Genomic DNA, 20,515 nt, shown 5'->3' with positions numbered 1-20,515 from the left:
TCCCATGCTGCTCTGTGCCTTGCATCCCAAGTCTCATCTCCTTTTTTGTTGTATCTGGAACCTCCAAATTCTAATCCTTACCAAAGTTCTGCAGGGCAGGTTGCTGTGCTTCTCATCATTATCATCCTCTGCAAACATGTAAGTTTCTAATCCTTCTACTTTGCTGAGTCAGTTATCGCCATTTCATCTGTTTTTCACCTTCTATAAACCTACTGGTATCCTCTCTGTTATATTTTCTTTTACACTCTTTGTCTTATGGACTTATTTATAAGTTTTACATGTCTGTCATTGCAGTTAAGGATAGAATGATGATTAAATATACGTTTCTAATCTGCCATGTTTAATTGAATGTACCTATATTATATCTTAATAAAAATATGCAAGAAGGCCCCAAAAGTTGTTGGAGTGTTCATAATAATGTTCATCACCAAAATTATTGGGATAAAGAAATCTTCACAATCTGTGAATATATTGAATTATTTATCACTGGGAAAATTCAGTGTACAATTAATGTCACAACTAATAGTATAATAACTCCATATTGACTTTCCCCAAAAGGATATTTTCAGTACAGACAAATGGTTGTTGTCCTACACCTTCTTACAGAAGTAAAAATTAGTTCAACATTTCCAAAGGACAATTTGAAAATATATCCAAAGAGCATTAAAAGAAGCATACTTCCTGATCTAGAGATTACCTTACAGTAATTTATCTAGGAAAATCTCATTATATGTATCTAGTCAGAAATTATTTAGTTGCAAATCAAATGAAAGTTGATCACAGAAAATCTCCTAGACCACAGTTACTGGAAAGATGTCAGAGATTCACTGAGCCACAATGTGACTGAACTGTCTTTCTCTATATCTCTGATTCTGGTTTCTCAGGAATAACTCTCCCCAAAATGACAACATCAGCCTTGAATCTACAGGATCATCTACTTTGGTTCCAGACAACTAAATGACTTAGTCTCTGTGTCTCAATTTCAATTTCTCAGAGAATAAATCTGATGGGCCTGGTCAAGTCAGCCTTTGTGGTCAGTGCTCAAGAGAGAGTTAGTTGGAAAATCAGAACTAATTCTTCTCAGACTACTAGGGTTGGAGAGTTGTTTTTAGAAAGAAGCATGGAGATCTGGAGAAATGCATCTACATCTCTAACACTCTAGATAGTATCTACAACACTAGCCAACTAGGTGAGTTGGACCATTATACAATGGCTGGTCTATGTCCAAAGATTGGCTTGAACCATGATTCAAATACCACAAAGGTTGTTTTAATTTTAGTTTGCTATTGATCCAACAAACGAGGGATGCAAAGAATAATCATCAGATTCAGGAAATAATTCAGTGGACACATCTCCTAATGCCTTTCTGGATCCTCAGAGTTTTGTCCAAATTTCAAAAGGGTTGGCAGCACTAATAGAGTGAAAAAAACAGACAGGTAAGAAAATCCTAGAGCCTCAGATGCATCCGTTTTTGGTGGCTGTGGCTGGCTGGGGAAGATGAGAGAGAAAAGCAGATAAGCACTCGGAGGCTTACCTTATTGCCAGAGAAGAAAAATGTAATGAAGAGTCTCTGTAGAACAAAGTGTGCAACAGGACAAGAATACTAATAATTAGTAACTGACACCAGGCTTAGCATAGACAAGAAAGCTAAGAAAAGGAAGGCTATAATATATGGGGAAAGAAATTGCTATTTGGTTCTAGGTGACTATATTGTTGCAGAAAAAAAAAGTATTTCTTTATTTTTTGTTTCTAAAACAAGTCAGAAATCCAGATTTCTATGTGACACTTCTGGATTTTGAAATGTTGGAAACAATCAAGATTTTTTAAAACAATATGTAGCCAGGAAAAACACATCTGCTGATAGAATCAGGCCTGCATACAGCTAATTTGTGAGACTGTCTAGGCGTACTCTAACATGTAGACACAAACACACACACACACCCTTTGTAAATGAATATGAATCTTAATTATTCTCCTATGCTAAAACCTAATATAATCAAGAATGAGAAGTTTAGCTTTATATACAAATTTCCTCAAAATCACAGTATGTTAGCATAAGAAAGAATATGGGATTTCAGTGATCATAACTCCATTATTTTATAGATGAGATAACTTATGTATAGAAAATCTTAACAATTTGTTTAAAACTTAACGATAGTTACATATCTATCACATTTAATTATTTTGGAATTTTCTTTAAGAAGTAATAAGATTTCTTACATTCTAAGATATAATTCATGTCTAGGTATCATATCTCCACAAGCATTCTAGCTGATTACTATTTCAGTTCAAACCATAATTTATCAGGAAGCTTTATGTTTCTTTCATAAAGCCATCAAAATTATTTCAATGTGCCATCTAGAAGGTTTAATGTAACTATGGCACATAATAGTATCGTGATTATTCTGCATTAAATAACATCAACATTAGCCTTTATTAACTATTGGCAAGGGACCCACCTTTAACCACCCACTTCACTTTACACTTGGAATTCATAAAATGCTATATTTATTTCAGGGTACATTTGTCCAGGTGATTTTCAAATTCCAACCTTGGTTCTTGTGCCCAGATTTTTTTTAGATCTTTTACTTCACACATTGAAATTTATGGGGCATTTCCCGGTACTCCCTGCTGTGTCCCTCATCAGGTCCTGGCTGTCAGGCCACTAGGAAACAAGAAATGAATGCTGGAAAACCCTGTGGCTGTTCTTAGCTAAAGAACTCCAAACATGACCAAAGTTCTCTGCAAATCCTCCTATATTGTCAGAAGAAAAATGGCAACAAGCTGCAGCCATTCAATGAAGTACTATTTTCCTTATTACTTGCAAAGTCTTTTATTTGGCCTCAACAGTATCATATTTGAAATGATTTTATGACTGGGAGCAATACTTGGGTAGCCATCTGTTCTCTCAGATTAGCTGTCAAATGAGTAGAGTGTTTTTAGTCAATGTTTTCAAATTGCTTTAAAATATCAACAAATTCAATATTTGTTCACAGCATTGGTAGGGAATATTTTCATATTTTATTCTCTCAAAAAGTTGGACTTTACAATAATTTAATATTATCTCCATAGTAACTGGTACAAACGAGTAGATTATAACTGACATTAAAAAAAAGAGAAGAAAAGAAAAGTGGTCAAAATGTCAAGATGGATTTGGTATACCAGAGCTATTTTTACACTTGCAATTTTAAAAGCAAATCTTTAATTTGGAGATTTCTGCCTATCCACCATTACAAGTCCCTTCAGGGCAATGATCTATCAAGTTCTGACTCTCTTAAACTGTTTGTGCCAGATTCCACATCGATCACACTCACACTTGCTGCACTTTTAACCAGAGAGCCAAGAAGCAATAATTTTCAATTAAGAAACTAGAAGAGTTGGGGTTTGATTTATGGTGCATGACTAATTATCAAATAGCTGGCCTAATGAAAATTAAGCTGCTGGTTACTACAAAGATTTAACTTCATTTTCTTAAAAAGATACTGATATGATCCAGAATGTAATTTATTTATCGAAGTAGTTGATGCATTTTAAAAGTCATAGACATGTAAATGAGATAATTATCATTTTTAAGTGACAGGGATAATTATTGATATTATGATGAATTTTATATTCAAAGTACATATACACCTGAAATAAAAGATTATCTTTCCTTGCAATAATGATTTACACTTCCTTCTTATGGTACTGGAAGATCTGAAAATATTGCACATAGTCTAAGTATTGGAGAATCTTTTTCAAAAAGAAGAGAAGTAAAATTAGCTTTAAATTTTTTTTGAAAATTACTTGATGTAAATTATTCAGAATGAGTAAATGAATTTATAAACATGAAAAATATTATTAAGTGAATGTGACAGTCCATATGTATGTTTTGTATTAATTACACTTTTTTCTTCGTTTGTTAAATACAGATTTATGAAAGGGAAATGCCTAAAATCATAAAAAACAAGGATGAAGTTTATCTTTGTTCCATAAATAAAACAACATAATGCTATGTCATGTGTGATGTTCTTTACCCTATTAACTTGGGGTCTTAAAATATTAAAAATCTTAAAAATATTCAGCTTTCTACCCTAGCTTTGCTGTACTCCACCTCTCACATTCTCCTGTGCAAGCAACCTGAACCACCCGTGTTCCCCAAACATCACATTCATTTCCCACCAATCTTTCATCACTTATATAAACTAACTACTTGTAAACTTCTCAAAAACTACATCTCCAAATTCTGCCATCTTTCAACTCCAATCTTAGATGTCACATCCTCCATAGAAAAGCAAAAGTTTTCTCTTCATCTTTCCACTACTCTGAAAGGATGTCTCCTTTCTTTTAGGTCCTACAGTATTATATAATCATCCATAACATCAGGGGCTGTCAATCCTGGCTGCTATGATGGGGACTTGAAATATTATTGCTTTTTATTGGAGTGTTCATTAATGGATATTTTAATTAATTATAATTTCTCTAACTGCATGCTTATGTGCACTTTCTAAATGTACATTATACTTCACTAAAATTACTTTAAAATTTTCAGTGCTGTGGCTCCATCCCAAACTAATTAAATCAGAATCTCTGGGAGATAGAGCTTTGGACACTGGTGTGTTTTTTAAATGTTCCCCCCTATGAGTCCAACATTCAACCAGCTGTTCAGAACCACTGACCTATCTGATGTCTTAAGAAGGTTATCTACCTTTCTAGAGAGATATTTGCCATGAATAACTATCCAACCAAGTGTGAATGGATTACCAAAACTGCACAACTCCTAACTATACACATTCTTCCACAGAGTTTTATGTCTAATCCTTTTCTAGGTGATACACTTGCAATTTGTAACCACTGCATGTTTGTTTCAGAGTTGACCAGGTACTCTTAGGGATGCTGATTCCTAAAATGTGATCATGTCTATGAAGTTGACATTATTATAGTATTTGTAACTTTATGGTTCTACTATAGCCTTAAAAGAGGAGAATTTTTTAAGGCTGTAGTAAGAACTATAAAATTACAAATACTATAATAATATCAACTTCATAGGAATGATCACATTTTAGGAATTTCTTGAGAAATACCTAATGTAGATGACAGATTGATTGGTGCAGCAAACCACCATGGCACGTGTATACCAATGTAACAAACCTGCACGTTCTGTACATGTATCCCAGAACTTAAAGTACAATAATTTTTAAAAAGTCTCCTGTTATTGTGTACTTCTTGATATTAGGAGCTGGCTCACTTTTTTCAAATACATGTTCATCATAGCACTATTTTGATGTTGCTTAGCCAACTCTGAGGCTACCATTAAAAAGAACAGTGAGGTGGCTGGGTGCGGTGGCTCAGGCCTGTAATCCTAGCACTTTGGGAGGCCAAGGTGAGAGGATTGCCTGAGCTTAAGAGATCAAGACCAGCCTGGGCAACATGGTGAAACCCCGTCTCTACTAAAATACAAAAAATTAGCCGGCCGTGGCAGCGTGCACCTGTAGTCCCAGCTACTCAGGAGGCTGGGTAAGAGAACTGCTTGAATCTGGAAGGCAGAGGTTGCAGTGAGCTGAGATTGTGCCATTGCACTCCAGCCTGGGCAACAGAGAGTCAGAGTAGAGTGAGAAACATAATAATTTTGTGCCTCTCTATTTTTAACTATGTTTTTGAGATGTCAAAAGTATTAGAAACAAACTTCTAATTGTTTAAATTATGATATATTAATGATCAGAAAGCACTTGTTGAAATAGTTTGTCTTTGTGAAATTTATTTTTGCTATTCTCTATATTGCTACCAAATTTGTTCATGCAGATATTAATAAATAAGATTCAATTGAAATAAAGCATCTCAGTGACAGCTCTCAAATCTATTTGCATTCTACCCTACATCAAATGAACTGTCTCTCTAAAGTACAAACCTAATTGAATTTCTACCTTATTTCAGAATCTTTACTACATACACATCTCCTAAGTCTTGGCTACTCAAATTGAGGTTTAGGGGGCCAGTGGCATGTGTAGAAGCCTATTAGAAAGGTTGAATTTCAGGCCTCACCCTGGAAATAAATCAATCAAAATATATGTTTAAATAAGTTGTCCAAGTGAATCATATGCACACAAGTTTCAGAAACTCTGACCAACAGAATAGTAAAAGGCCAAGCTCTTCATTATCTGCATCCCATCTATATCATCCAGCCTTATTTTTACCTCATATTCAATGTGTTGTCCTAGTCATGCTAGCTCATACAGAGTTTCTGAAGCAAACAAACATTTTCTTTTATTTGCACATCCTATTAGCTCTATCTTTTCTTCCTTACCACACGTTCAATTGTTAATTCACCTGCTGAACTTCTCAATTCAGCTTATTCTCCTCCTTTTTAAGATAAGAGTATCTCTGACTCCTCAGGTAAAGTTACCATTTTTTTCTTGTTTGCAAGGCTCTATTTGAAAAGTTATCAAATGATATTGTAAGGAATATTTGCATTCCTATTTTTCTTTAGTCTGTGGGTTCCTTGAGAGCAAGAATTACATCTTGTTAAATCTCACATTCCTGGCTGGGCATGGTGGCTCACACCTGTAATCCCAGCACTCCGGGAGGCTGAGGCAGACAAATCACGAGGTCAGGATGGCCAACATGGTGAACGTGGTGAAAGCCCTTCTCTACTAAAAATACAAAAATTAACTGGGTGTGGTGGTGCGTGCTTGTAATCCCAGCTACTTGGGTGGCTGAGGCAGGAAAATTGCTTGAACCCAGGAGGCAATGTTGCAATGAGCCAAGATCGTGCCACTGCACTCCAGCCTGGTGACAGAGTGAGACTCTGTCTCAAAAATAATAATAATAATAATAATCCCACATTCTTATCTAACAATATTTTGAACATCAAGAAATGAGTCCTCAAGTACTTTATGAGTGCTGGACAAAAGGCCTAGATGAGACCATTTCTGAAGGAAGACTGTCACAGAATGTTCCTTTTACACCTTTAAATGCACTTTGGAGGGAGGTTCCAAGATGGCCAAATAGAAACAGCTTCAGTCTGCAGCTCCCAGCGTGAGCGATGCAGAAGACGGGTGATTTCTGCATTCCAACTGAGGTACCGGGTTCATCTCACTGGGACTTGTCAGACAGTGGGTGCAGCCCACGGAGCAGGGCGGGGCATCATCTCACCTGGGAAGCACAAGGGGTCAGGGAATTCCCTTTCCTAGCAAAGGGAAGCAGTGACAGATGGTACCTGGAAAGTCAGGACACTCCCACCCTAATACTGCACTTTTCCAATGGTCTTAGCAAACAGCACACCAGGAGATTATATCCCGCGCCTGGCTCAGAGGGTCCCACAACCACGTTGCCTTGCTCACTGCTAAAACAGCAGTCTGAGATCAAACTGCAAGATGGCAGCGAGGCTGGGGGAGGGGTGTCCACCATTGCTGAGGCTTGAGTAGGTAAACAAAGCAGTCAGGAAGCTCGAACTGGGTGGAGCCCACCACAACTCAAAGAGGCTGGCCTGTCTCTGTAGACTCCACCTGTGGGGGCAGGGCATAGCTGAACAAAAGGCAGCAGAAACTTCTGCAGACTTAAATTTCCCAGTCTGACAGCTTTGAGGAGAGTAGTGGTTCTCCCAACAAGGAGTTTGAGATCTCGGAACAGACAGACTGCCTCCTCAAGTGGGCCCCTGATCCCTGAGTAGCCTAACTGGGAGACACCTCCCAGTAGAGGCCAACTGACAACTTATACAGCCGGGTGCCCCTCTGATTCGAAGCTTCCAGAGGAAGGATCAGGCAGCAACATTTGCCGTTCTGCAATATTTGCTGTTCTGCAGCCTCCACTGGTGATACCCAGGAAAACAGGGTCTGCAGTGGACCTCCAGCAAACTCTAACAGACCTGCAGCTGAGGGTTCTGATTGTTAGAAGGAAAACTAACAAACAGAATAGACATCCATACCAAAACCCCATCTGTACGTCACCATCATCAAAGACCAAAGGTAGATAAAACCACAAAGATGGGGAGAAACCTGAGCAGAAAAGCTGAAAATTCTAAAAATCAGAGTGCCTCTTCTCCTCCAAAGGAATGCAGCTCCTCGCCAGCAGTGAAACAAAGCTTGCTGGAGAATGACTTTGACTAGTTGAGAGAAAAAGGCTTCAGACAATCGGTAATAACAAACTTCTCCGAGCTACAGGAGGAAGTTCAAACCCATTGCAAAGAACCTAAAAACCTTGAAAAAGGATTAGAAGAATGGCTAACTAGAATAACCAATGTACAGAAGTCCTTAAATGACCTGATGGAGCTGAAAACCATGGCACGAGAACTATATGACACATGCGCAAGCTTCAGTAGCCGATTTGATCAACTGGAAAAAAGGTTATCAGTGATGGAAGATCAAATGAATGAAATGAAGCGAGAAGAGAAGTTTAGAGAAAAAAGAATAAAAAGAAATGAACAAATCCTCCAAGAAATACGGGACTATGTGAAAAGACCAAATGAACATCTGATTGGTGTACTTGAAAGTGATGGGGAGAATGCAACCAAGTTGGAAAAACTCTTCACAGTACTATCCAGAACTTCCCCAATCTAGCAAAGCAGGCCAACATTCAAATTCAGGAAATACAGAGAATACCACAAAGATATTCCTCAAGAAGAGCAACTCCAAGACACATAATTGTCAGATTCACCAAAACTGAAATGAAGGAAAAAATGTTAAGGACAAACAGAGAGAAAGGTTGGGTTACCCACAAAGGGAAGCCCATCAGACTAACAGCAGATCTCTCAGCAGAAACTCTACAAGCCAGAAGAGAGTGGGGGCCAATATTCAACATTCTTAAAGAAAAGAATTTTCAACCCAGAATTTCATATCCTGCCAAACTAAGCTTCATAAGTGAAGGAGAAATAAAATCCTTTACAGACAAGCAAATGCTGAGAGATTTTGTCACCACCAGGCCTGTCTTACAAGAACTCCTGAAGGAAGCACTAAACATGGAAAGGAACAACTGGTACCAGCCACTGCAAAAACATGCCAAATTGTAAAGACCATCAAGGCTAGGAAGAAACTGCATCAACTAACTAGCAAAATAACCAGCTAACATCATAATGACAGGGTCAAATTCACACTTAACAATATTAACCTTAAATGTAAATGGGCTAAATGCTCCGATTAAAAAACACAGACTGGCAAATTGGATAAAGAGTCAAGACCCATCAGTGTGCTGTATTCAGGAGATCCATCTCACGTACAGAGACACACATACACTCAAAATAAAGGGATGGAGGAAGATCTACCAAGCATATGGGAAACAAAAAAAAGCAGGTCTTGCAATCCTAGTCTCTGATAAAACAGACTTTAAACCAACAGAGATCAAAAGAGACAAAGAAGGCCATTACATAATGGTAAAGGGATCAATTCAACAAGAAGAGCTAACTACCCTAAATATACATGCACCCAATACAGGAGCACCCAGATTCATAAAGCAAGTCCTTAGAGACCTACAAAGAGACTTAGACTCCCACACAATAATAACGGGAGACTTTAACACCCCACTGTCAATATTAGACAGATCAACGAGATACAAAGTTAACAAGGATATCCAGGAATTGAACTCAGCTCTGCACCAAGCAGACCTAATAGACATCTACAGAACTCTCCACCCCAAATCAACAGAATGTACATTCTTCTCAGCGCCACATCACACTTATTCCAAAATTGACCACATAGTTGGAAGTAAAGCTCTCCTCAGCAAATGTAAAAGAAAAGAAATTATAACAAACTGTCTTTCAGACCACAGTGCAATCAAACTAGAACCCAGGGGTAAGAAACTCACTCAAAACCTCTCAACTACATGGAAACTGAACAACCTGCTCCTGAATGACTACTGGGGACATAACGAAACAAAGGCACAAATAAAGATGTTCTTTGAAACCAATGAGAACAAAGACACAACATACCAGATTCTCTGGGACACATTTAAAGCAGTGTGTAGAAGGAAATTTATAGCACTAAATGCCCACAACAGAAAGCAGGAAAGATCTAAAATTGACACCCTAACTTCACAATTAAAAGAACTAGAGAAGCAAGAGCAAACACATTCAAAAGCTAGCAGAAGGCAAGAAATAACTGAGATCACAGCAGAACTGAAGGAGACAGAGACACCAAAAACCTTTCAAAAAAATCAATGAATCCAGGAGCTGGTTTTTTGAAAAGATCAACAACATTGATAGACCACTAGCATGACTAAGAAAGAAGAAAAGAGAGAAGAATCAAATAGATGCAATAAAAAATGATAAAGGGGATATCACCACTGATCCCACAGAAATACAATCTACCATCAGAGAATACTATGAACACCTCTGCACAAATAAACTAGAAAATCTAGAAGAAATGGATAAGCTCCTGGACACATACACCCTCCCAAGACTAAACCAGGAAGAAGTTGAATCCCTGAATAGACCAATAATAGGTTCTGAAATTGAGGCAATAATCAATAGCTTACCAACCAAAAAGAGTCCAGGACCAGATGGAGTCATGGCCAAATTCTATCAGAGGTACAATGAGGAGCTGGTACCATTCCTTCTGAAAATATTCCAATCAACAGAAAAAGAGGGAATCCTCCCTAATTCATTTTATGAGGCCAACATCATCTAGATACCAAAGCCTGGCAGAGACACAACAAAAACAGAATTTTAGACCAATATCCCTGATGAACATCAATGCAAAAATCCTCAATAAAATACTGGCAAACTCAATCCAGCAGCACATCCAAAAGCTTATCCACCACGATCAAGTTGGCTTCATCCCTGGGATGCAAGGCTGGTTCAAAATAGGCAAATCAATAAACGTAATCCATCATATAAACAGACCAAAGTCAAACACCACATGATTATCTCAATAGATGCAGAAAAGTCCTCTGACAAAATTCAACAGCCCTTCATGCTAAAACCTCTCAATAAATTAAGTATTGATGGGACATATCTCAAAATAATAAGAGCTATTTATGACAAACCCACAACCAATATCATACTGAATGGGCAAAAACTGGAAGCATTCCCTCTGAAAACTGGCACAAGACAGGGATGCCCTCTCTCACCACTCCTATTCAACATAGTGCTGGAAGTTCTGGCCAGGGCAATTAGGCAGGAGAAAGAAATAAAAGGTATTCAATTAGGAAAAGAGGAAGTCAAATTGTTCCTGTTTGCAGATGACATGATTGTATATTTAGAAAACCCCATCATTTCAACCTCAAATCTCCTTAAGCTGATAAGCAACTTCAGCAAAGTCTGAGCATACAAAACCAATGTGCAAAAATCACAAGCATTCCTATACACCATAACAGACAAACAGAGAGCCAAATCATGAGTGAACTCCCATTCACAATTGCTTCAAAGAGAATAAAATACCTAGGAATCCAACTAACAAGGGATGTGAAGGAGCTCTTCCAGGAGAACTACAAACCACTGCTCAATGAAATAAAAGAGGACACAAACAAATGGAAGAACATTCCATGCTCATGGATAGGAAGAATCGATATTGTGAAAATAGCCATACTGCCCAGGGTAATTTATAGATTCAATGTCATTCCCATCCAGCTACCAATGACTTTCTTCACAGAATTGGAAAAAACTACTTTAAAGTTCATATGGAACCAAAAAGAGGCTGCATTGCCAAGACAACCCTAAGCCAAAAGAACAAAGTTGGAGGCATCACGCTACCTGATTCAAACTATACTACAAGGCTACAGTAACCAAAACAGCATGGTACTGGTACCAAAAAGAAATGTAGATCAATGGAACAGAATAGAGCCCTTGGAAATAATACCACACATCAACAACCATCTGATCTTTGACAAACCTGACAAAAACAAGAAATGGCGAAAGGATTCCCTATTTAATAAATGGTGCTGGGAAAACTGGCTAGCCATATGTAGAAAGCTGAAACTGGATCCCTTCCTTACACCTTATACAAAAATTAATTCAAGATGGAATAAAGACTTAAATGTTAGACCAAAAACCATAAAAACCCTAGAAGAAAACCTAGGCAATACCATTTAGGACATAGGCATGGACAAGGACTTCACGACTAAAACACCAAAAGCAATGGCAACAAAAGCCAAAATTGACAAATGGGGTCTAATTAAACTAAGGAGCTTCTGCACAGCAAAAGAAACTACCATCAGAATGAACAGGCAACCTACAGAATGGGAGAAAATTTTTACAATCTACTCATCTGACAAGGGCAAATATCCAGAATCTACAAAGAACTTAAACAAATTTGCAAGAAAAAATCAACCCCATCAACATGTGGGCGAAGGCTATGAACAGATACTTCTGAAAAGAGACATTTATGCAGCCAACAGACACATCTAAGAATGCTCATCATCACTGGCCATCAGAGAAATGCAAACCAAAATCACAGTGAGATACCATCTCACACCAGTTAGAATGGTGATCATTAAAAAGTCAGGAAACAACAGGTGCTGGAGAGAATGCGGAGAAATAGGAATGCTTTTACACTCTTGGTGGGAGTGTAAATTAGTTCAACCATTGTGGAAGACAGTGTGGTGATTCCTCAGGGATCTAGAACTAGAAATACCATTTGACCCAGCCATCCCATTACTGGGTATATACCCAAAGGAATATAAATCATGCTGCTATAAAGACACATGCACACGCATGCTTAATGAGGCACTATTCACAATAGCAAAGACTCGGAACCAACCCAAATGTCCATCGATGATAGACTGGATTAAGAAAATATGGCACATATACACCATGGAGTACTATGCAGCCATAAAAAAGGATGAGTTCATGTCTTTGTAGGGACATGGATGAAGCTGGAAACCATCATTCTCGGCAAACTATCACAAGGACAGAAAACCAAACACTGCATGTTCTCATTCATAGGTGGGAACTGAACAATGAGAACTCTTGGACACAGGAAGGGGAACATCACACACTGGGGCCTGTCGTGGGGTGGGGGGAGGGGAGAGGTATAGCATTAGGAGATATACCTAATATAAATGACGAGTTAATGTGTGCAGCACACCAACATGGCACATGTATACATACGTAACAAACTTGCACATTGTGCACATGTACCCTAGAACTTAAAGTATAATAATAATTTTTTAAAAATCACAACAAAAAATTTAAAAAGCACTTACATAGAAATTGTAGAATCAGAAGTGAATTGGAACATAAATCGAATCATTCTCTTTCAAAAAAGATGATCCATGTTAACCTATGTATATGTTTGTTCACAATAATCAATAAATGATTTCTAAATAATATGATTTATTTTCCAATGCAGCCCTCACTGACTTGTATGAGTTACATAAGGCATTTAGCCCAGTGTTGGTTTAAAGTGATCAATAATAGATATATTCTTTATTTAGCCGTCTCTTTAGCTTAAATCTCTCATGCGGCAATTAAACTCCCATTGTCTTTGTTCAATGCTTAAGTAAAATGGTAAAAATCTAAAATTAATTTCCAAACTTTATCTTAGTTAAAAGGTAACAGAGTACCCAACAAATTAAAAACTTACTGACTTTTTTTATTTCCTATGCCAAACCACTTTGGATTGTTTCAAGGCAGAGGTTTTTGTTGTTGTTGTTGTTTTGTTTTGAAGAACATAGATAACTTTTATAGTACAATATTAAGTACTATAGAAGAGGCACACGTACTACACACATACTAAAGTTCTTACTCTGTAAGCCAGTTTACTTGATGTAGCAGCAGCTACATCTACCATTCACTAGGTATCTCTTCTTTTTGTCAGTCACCAGAACAAGTGGATTACCTGCATTAGACTACTACAATCAAATCAGCCTCACAAGACAAGGGGCAACACATCCATTTTGTGGACTGAGAAAAGAAGACTGACAAAAGTAATAGAGTATGATATTTACTCATACTCTATTACCAATCAATTTTGCTCTTACAAATATATCTGTCCCAGAGAATCTTTCATCCAGGTCTATAAGCTTCATAATACATAGTACTAGCATATGATCTACCACGGTTCCTGCATGATCCTATGCATCTTTGGGAGTATGCCAAGAATTAAAGGCCCTGGGCACTCTGAACTTGGCCATTATTTAGGATTGAGCTTACAGTGAGAAACTCTGAAGGATGAGGTAATATCTTGGTATGAGACAAAGAGCAGGCTTGCTTATTATTTGCTATACTTGAAATTCCTCAACTGTGATGTGAACCCACTATATATGAGCATCCATCTAGGCTCCTCTGTCTTGCCATCATGAAACTTAGGGCATGAGACCCAAGAGCCTCATATCTTTTGCCAGAATCCATAAACAGGGCAATTTATTGGCTTCTACGTAAAATAAAATTAAATCTCATACCTGACCCTCAACTGCAAAGGAAGCTGGAAAATGTAGTTTTTATTTTGGGCACATATATGCCCAGCTGAAATTTCTATTAGTTTGAAAAAAGCTACTTGCCATAATTATCAATATCATCATCATTTAATTTAAGTTATATATGTGGTTGCTGATTCTACACTCCAAGCAATGCAATTAGGGCATTAGATACTGCTAAATTCCACAAAAATAAAAGTAGAAAATTAAAAGCTACTGATAGATTGTGTGAAAGATGTATACATTGCACAGACTGTCACTGAGGTATTAATCATTTATTTGTATGAACTTGCTACTGATTTGAAAAGAAACTGCTTAGTGTTCAACGACATGTAATTCAGTTCAGGAAAAGTGAATTTATGAGTTTTACCAAATAAGAAACTGTTGACATGGGAAAATGGGTGTTAGTGGCTTGAAGCAAAATCAGAGATAATAGTAGAGGACACTTTTAAGAAAGGCCATATCACAAATGATCTCCACGGCACAAAGAACAATATTGTGCGAATTAACATGGACATCAACAATTCTGAACCAAATAGTGATTCACTAATCTGAATTCAGATGTAAAGAAGCTTTAATAATATCTTAACTAATTTATTGCTCTTTTATTTTTCTGTTTATAAGTGCCCAAATGATACGTGGTATCTTTAAAACTATGCTGGGCGCGGTGGCTCACACTTGTAATCCCAGCACTTTGGGAGGCCGAGGCAGGTGGATCACGAGGTCAGGAGATCGAGACCACGGTGAAACCCTGTCTCTACTAAAAATACAAAAAATTAGCCACGCGTGGTGGCGGGCGCCTGCAGTCCCAGCTACTCGGAGAGGCTGAGGCAGGAGAATGCCGTGAACCCGGGAGGCAGAGCTTGCAGTGAGCCGAGATCGCGCCACTGCACTCCAGCCTGGGTGACAGAGCGAGACTCCGTCTCAAAATAAATAAATAAATAAAAATAAAATAAAACTACGTTCCTTCTTGTGATTCCATCCTGTGCGGCTGTTTTCTGGAGCAGTAGTCTTTTACCTCTGTCTGCCTTCTCTCCCACCTATGTGTGTGCCACCACCCATTGAAGATTCGATGGACATAGACATGAGTCCCTTGAGACCCTAAACTATCTTTTCAATTCTGAACTAAAGGCCAACAAAGATGATCACTTTGATGTGGATAATGACGAAAGTGAGCGCCAGATATCCTTAAGAATGGTGAGTTTAGGGGCTCGTGCAAAGGATGAATTACACATTGTTGAGGCAGAGGTGATGAATTATGAAGGCAGTCCAATTAAAGTAGCACCAGTGACTTTGAAAATGTCTGTATAGCCAACGGTTTCCTTTGGGGCTTTGAAATAACACCACCTGTGGTCTTAGAGTTGAAGCATGGTTCAGAGCCAGTGCATACTAGTAGACAGCACTTTGTAGCTGGGGAGAAAGACACACAGTCAGAAGATGAAAAAGAGGAGGATGTGAAACTCTTAGGCATGTCTGGAAGGCAATCGGCCCCTGGAGGTGGTAGCAAGGTTACACAGGATAAAGTAAAACTTACTGCTGATGAAAATGATGATGATTTTGATGATGAGGAAACTGAAGAAAAAGCTCCAGTGAAGAAATCTACATGAGATGTGCCAGCCAAAGGTGCAAAAAAATCAAAGCAGAATAGAAAAGATTCGAAACTGTCAACACCAAGATCAAAAGGTCAAGAATCCTTCAAAAAACAGGAAAAAAAAAAAAAAAACTCCTAAAACGCCCAAAGGACTTACAAATCTACAAAAGATATGAAGACAAAAATGCATGCAAGTATAGAGAAAGATGGTTCTCTTTCCAAACTGGAAGTCAAGTTCATTAATTATGTGAAGAATTGCTTTTGGATGACTGACTAGTAGGCTATTCAAGATCTCTGGCAGTGGAGGAAGTCGCTTTAAGAATATAATTTAAACAGTTTGGCAAAATTTTTCATCTTATTTCATTTCTTTAACAGTTGATATCTGGCTGTCCTTTATATTCCCCTACTGTGTTTGATACATGTTCTTCAGATTCCATTGCCAAGAATATGTTGTCCAAAATGCCTGTTTAGTTTTGTAAAGATGGAACTTTGCCCTTTGCTCGGTTTCAAATATGTATAGAATGTTATAACAGGACATAGTAGTAGTGGCAGTCAAACACGGATATTGTGGGGAGACAAAAATATACATGTGAAATAAACTTAATATTTTAATTAAAAAAATATGAGTAGATCTAAGAGCTCTTTATACAAATATAAAATAAAATATACAAGGACTAATAAATCATTGAGTCATAGTTTAATTGTAATAAACATAAAATAACGTTTTTGTCTTACAATGGATGACATATTAGGCTTAACAAAATAAGGTAAATTCTCAACTATGAATATGAATATTGTGTTTGACTTTGGAGTCCCATCCATAAAAAGAAAGCTGACAATCTTCCACTCTTACTTCATTCTTCTATACCCTTTCCATGGTACTGGCAAGCTCTGACCAGGCAGACTAGGACAAAATCCCTTGAAATAGCAGATTAATAATACAGAAGAAACATGGATTCCTAGATGATTCCATAGGGCAAAGCCACCAGCCTATTTCAGGTACCCTTCTAAGTCTAGACTGTTACACATGCGGAAAACAAACTTCTATTGTATCAAGTCTGGTATTTCTATTGTATTAAGTTGGTCCATTTGAAATTTATATTTCTATTGAATTAAGTAAATTTGTATTTCTCATGATTTACTTATCATAGAAATGCTAAGGAAAGGTACTATTATTATTCCCATTTTTAGAGATAAGAAAATGGACACTAATAGGGGTTAGGTAATTGCTCAAAGTCAAACGTTAGTGGAGAAAATGAGATTTTTTTTCACCCGTATAGGCTGATCCCAGAACTACCTTCATCATGGTGCTATTATTGTTTCCAGTGAACACACAGCCACGTGAAGCATGTTATACAAGTGCAAAGTATAGATATGGTGCATTTATGCATCAGTAACTCTCTACAGCAATACAATTATCTTATATCCAAAAAACACACAAGTCATTATAATTTTTACCATTTGTAAGCATAATATTAGGTATTTAATCTTAAGAAATAGCTCAAAATACCTCCACTAATGTGATATTATCTATTATTGACAAAACCTGAAAAAATAGTATCTACAGTAGAAAAGTGGTTGAAGAAAATACAAGCTCACTGAAATGTTTTGAAGCAAACAAAGGTATAATGATAAACATTATACCAGCCTTTCAAATGTTTACAATATAACACTATGTGAAAAACTCAGGCTGCAAAGAAAAATGAAAAGAAATGAAAACATAAAATATCTTTGTTCTCAGCTTCTTTGAGGCCAAACACATAAAGTCAAGGTACATTCTGCATCAAAATTATAATACATTAATGAAATTTGCCTTTCCATCGACTTGTTTCCCTCCCTTCTTTCCATTTGTATCTTCTGCCATTCACATAATCAGTCCCTTCTTTTATAACCAAGCCCTTACAAGATTTTTATTTGGTTAACAAATATGGAAAGTCCTTGCTACACTCAAGGCATTATGCTAGACATTTCCTCAGGAGATAAGGATGACATCATAATTGGGTGTAACTATTACATATTTATTGTGTTACCAGCATTGCTCTTCATGATATACGCATAAAGCTAAGACCAGATGTGAAGTATTACACTTGCTGGTGAGGCGAGCAGGAAATTAAAGGCCAAACCCTCAGCAACCACAATATCTTGGACTTGTCACTTCCTTCATTGCCTACTGGTAACTTCATTTGAGGGTGATCCAATACAGAAAAAGACGAAATAGAAAGGAATGTATTAAAAGTCATTTGTAGCTCAGGCCACACTCCTTGCCCTGCCAAGACATCTGCTTGGAAGGAGACCACAGAGGAGTCATTCTGAAGGACATTTAAGAAATACATTTAATGTAACTCACTGAATTTCATTTTTTTTTTTGAGAACTATAGATTCCCATGTAATCTATAAGTGTCCTACCCCAAACCAACACTGTAGTGTAAGACTAAAGCAAGTACTGGAATAAGTCAAATTTTGAAGGCTCCTGTGTCTCACTTTGCAGATTCACGCCTTTGTAGTGCCTTGATCCACCTGAGCTGTGACTGTATAATTGCAGCAGAACCAGGGTCTCTAGGAAGAGAGCCTCTTTCTAGTACTACAGATTGTCTCCAAAGCTTGCTACAACTCGGAGAGGTGGGTAGTATTTTCTCCATTATACATGAGGTAATTAAGTTTCATAGGTCATCCAACAAACATGAGATAATACTAACTTTGTTCTTTCAGTCTTGAAAGCCCACGTTCTTTTCAGTGTACTGTGTGATTTTATAGCAGGAAGCAGTAAGGAACACTTACATCTACAGGTTCAGGCTGTAGATTTTAGTAGAAGAGGAAGAGTTCTTCTGACAGTGTCATTGAGGAGGACAGCAAGGACCACTGTAGGAAGAATATTTATGAGAAAAGATACCAATGTCAGAAACAGCAAAGTGCCCAGTTTGACTGAACTAATTTCTGTGTGCTAGAGAGAGAAGCTGAAAAGTTATACTGGAAATATATAAGACTCTAGAAACTGGAACCATGGTTAACATTTTGGCCTTATACTTCCTCTGTTGAAATTTAGGTGGGACTTAGCTAATTAATAATCCATGGGCTACTTGTACTCTGAATCTTGAATATTTTATCTTATTCCTTACCACCATTAACTTCCTTTCTGTGTGCAGGTCAATCAACTTTTTCCATTATATTTTGAAAATTAATTACAGCATAATAATAAGTTATGAGCAAATTTCCCAAATGTTAGTCATCAGCGGCAAGACAGTTAATATAAATGTATGAAAGGTACAGAGGCAACTAACAAAGAGTGGTAGAGACTAAGCAAACTAGACAATACCTTTTCCATCTAAGGCATTCAAATTCAAACTTTTGGTAAATGTGGTAGTTGCCATGTAATAAGAGTATATTATACATTATTTTAACTGTTTCAAACATATTAATTCATTTAATCCTCACAACAGCCCTATGAAGAAAATGACAAGCATTCTCATTTTACAGGTTAAAAAAAATGGGGATACAGAGAAGTTAATTAACTTATTCAAGGCCACTCAGTGGTAGAGCCAAAATTTGACCCAGAACTTCTGGCTTCAGTCAAATTTTGAAGGCTCCTGTGTCTCATAAGCACCTTAGTGTATGCCTGGATCTCATAGAGTGCTATTCATGCTAAATGTTTTTCTTCTTACAACCATAAGAAATTTAGAAGCAAATGTTGGTAAAATCTGTATTTCAGGCAATTTTATCACCAAAAGCTACAATCTGTTCGTCAAATACTTATTGTGCACCTGTATTTTCAAAGTACTGGGTACCACCCATACAGCCTTCCTGACTAAAGCCAGGAACACAAACCCATATGCTTGCACCTATCTATGGCTGTCCTTTGACTAATCTACTGGGTGTCACTCAATACTATTCAGCCAAAAACGAAACAGAATCACACGTTCCACTGAATCAAATTACCAGTCAACAAAACAGAAATTTCATTTATTAGCTAGTACTGTAAGATAAATAATTGGTTGTTGGCAGGAAATAAGAAAACAGTCTTATAGAAATGATTTCTGTTACATATCAATACATAAAAGTTACCGCCACTCTTTCCCTGGTTACCCAGTCAAATTAGTCTAGACTCTGGAGCAGTGTTTTTTTCAAGGCGATCCGTTTTATATTCACCTGGAGTAATTAGTTGAAATGTAAACTTATTTACAACCCTATCAGAAAATTTTGCAATGGGATTTAGGGATTTGAAGGTACAACAAGCTTTTAATATTTTTCATACTTTCTGAAGTTTGAGAATCACTAGTAAGGGAAAACATGAGAAAGGAGACTTAAATGACTTCCCAGAAAATGTTGAGGTCTATAAAAAAGTAATTCATACTAAAGGATAAATTCGCTATTTCTAAAATTAGACATTGTAGGTTCAAATGTGCTCTGAATGTAGATCATTATATTTTTTAATACAAAAGTGGCATTATTCAAAATTACAGTAAATAATTTAGCCCTTTAATATTTTGCATTTATATTTAAATTTCTAGAGAAATATATCAGAATTATCTTATTTGGCAAATTACAACAATAAAACTGAAGTGTTGGCCAGGCACAGTGGCTTACGCTTGTAGTCCCCAGCACTCT

At 37.1% G+C, this 20,515-nt stretch overlaps 1 protein-coding gene and 1 pseudogene across 2 annotated transcripts in view; both read left to right on the top strand.

Moving 5' to 3' along the window:
- Nucleotides 1-20,515, top strand: part of LOC134732879 (putative uncharacterized protein encoded by LINC00269) — a 70,424-nt gene that overhangs the window by 4,765 nt on the left and 45,144 nt on the right. For both annotated transcript variants that reach the window (XM_063620223.1, XM_063620224.1), the window contains exon 2: nt 18,402-18,532. In XM_063620223.1, coding sequence (XP_063476293.1) covers nt 18,402-18,532 — 131 coding nt within the window. The remainder of the gene's footprint in view (nt 1-18,401; nt 18,533-20,515) is intronic.
- Nucleotides 14,994-16,232, top strand: LOC129466853 (nucleophosmin-like; annotated as a pseudogene).

This window comes from Symphalangus syndactylus, chromosome 17, assembly GCF_028878055.3.
Source record: "Symphalangus syndactylus isolate Jambi chromosome 17, NHGRI_mSymSyn1-v2.1_pri, whole genome shotgun sequence".
In the NCBI taxonomy this organism is placed as follows: domain Eukaryota; kingdom Metazoa; phylum Chordata; class Mammalia; order Primates; family Hylobatidae; genus Symphalangus; species Symphalangus syndactylus.
The sequence above is the reverse complement of the archived record's forward strand: the minus strand, read 5'-3'. Positions and strand labels throughout refer to the sequence as shown.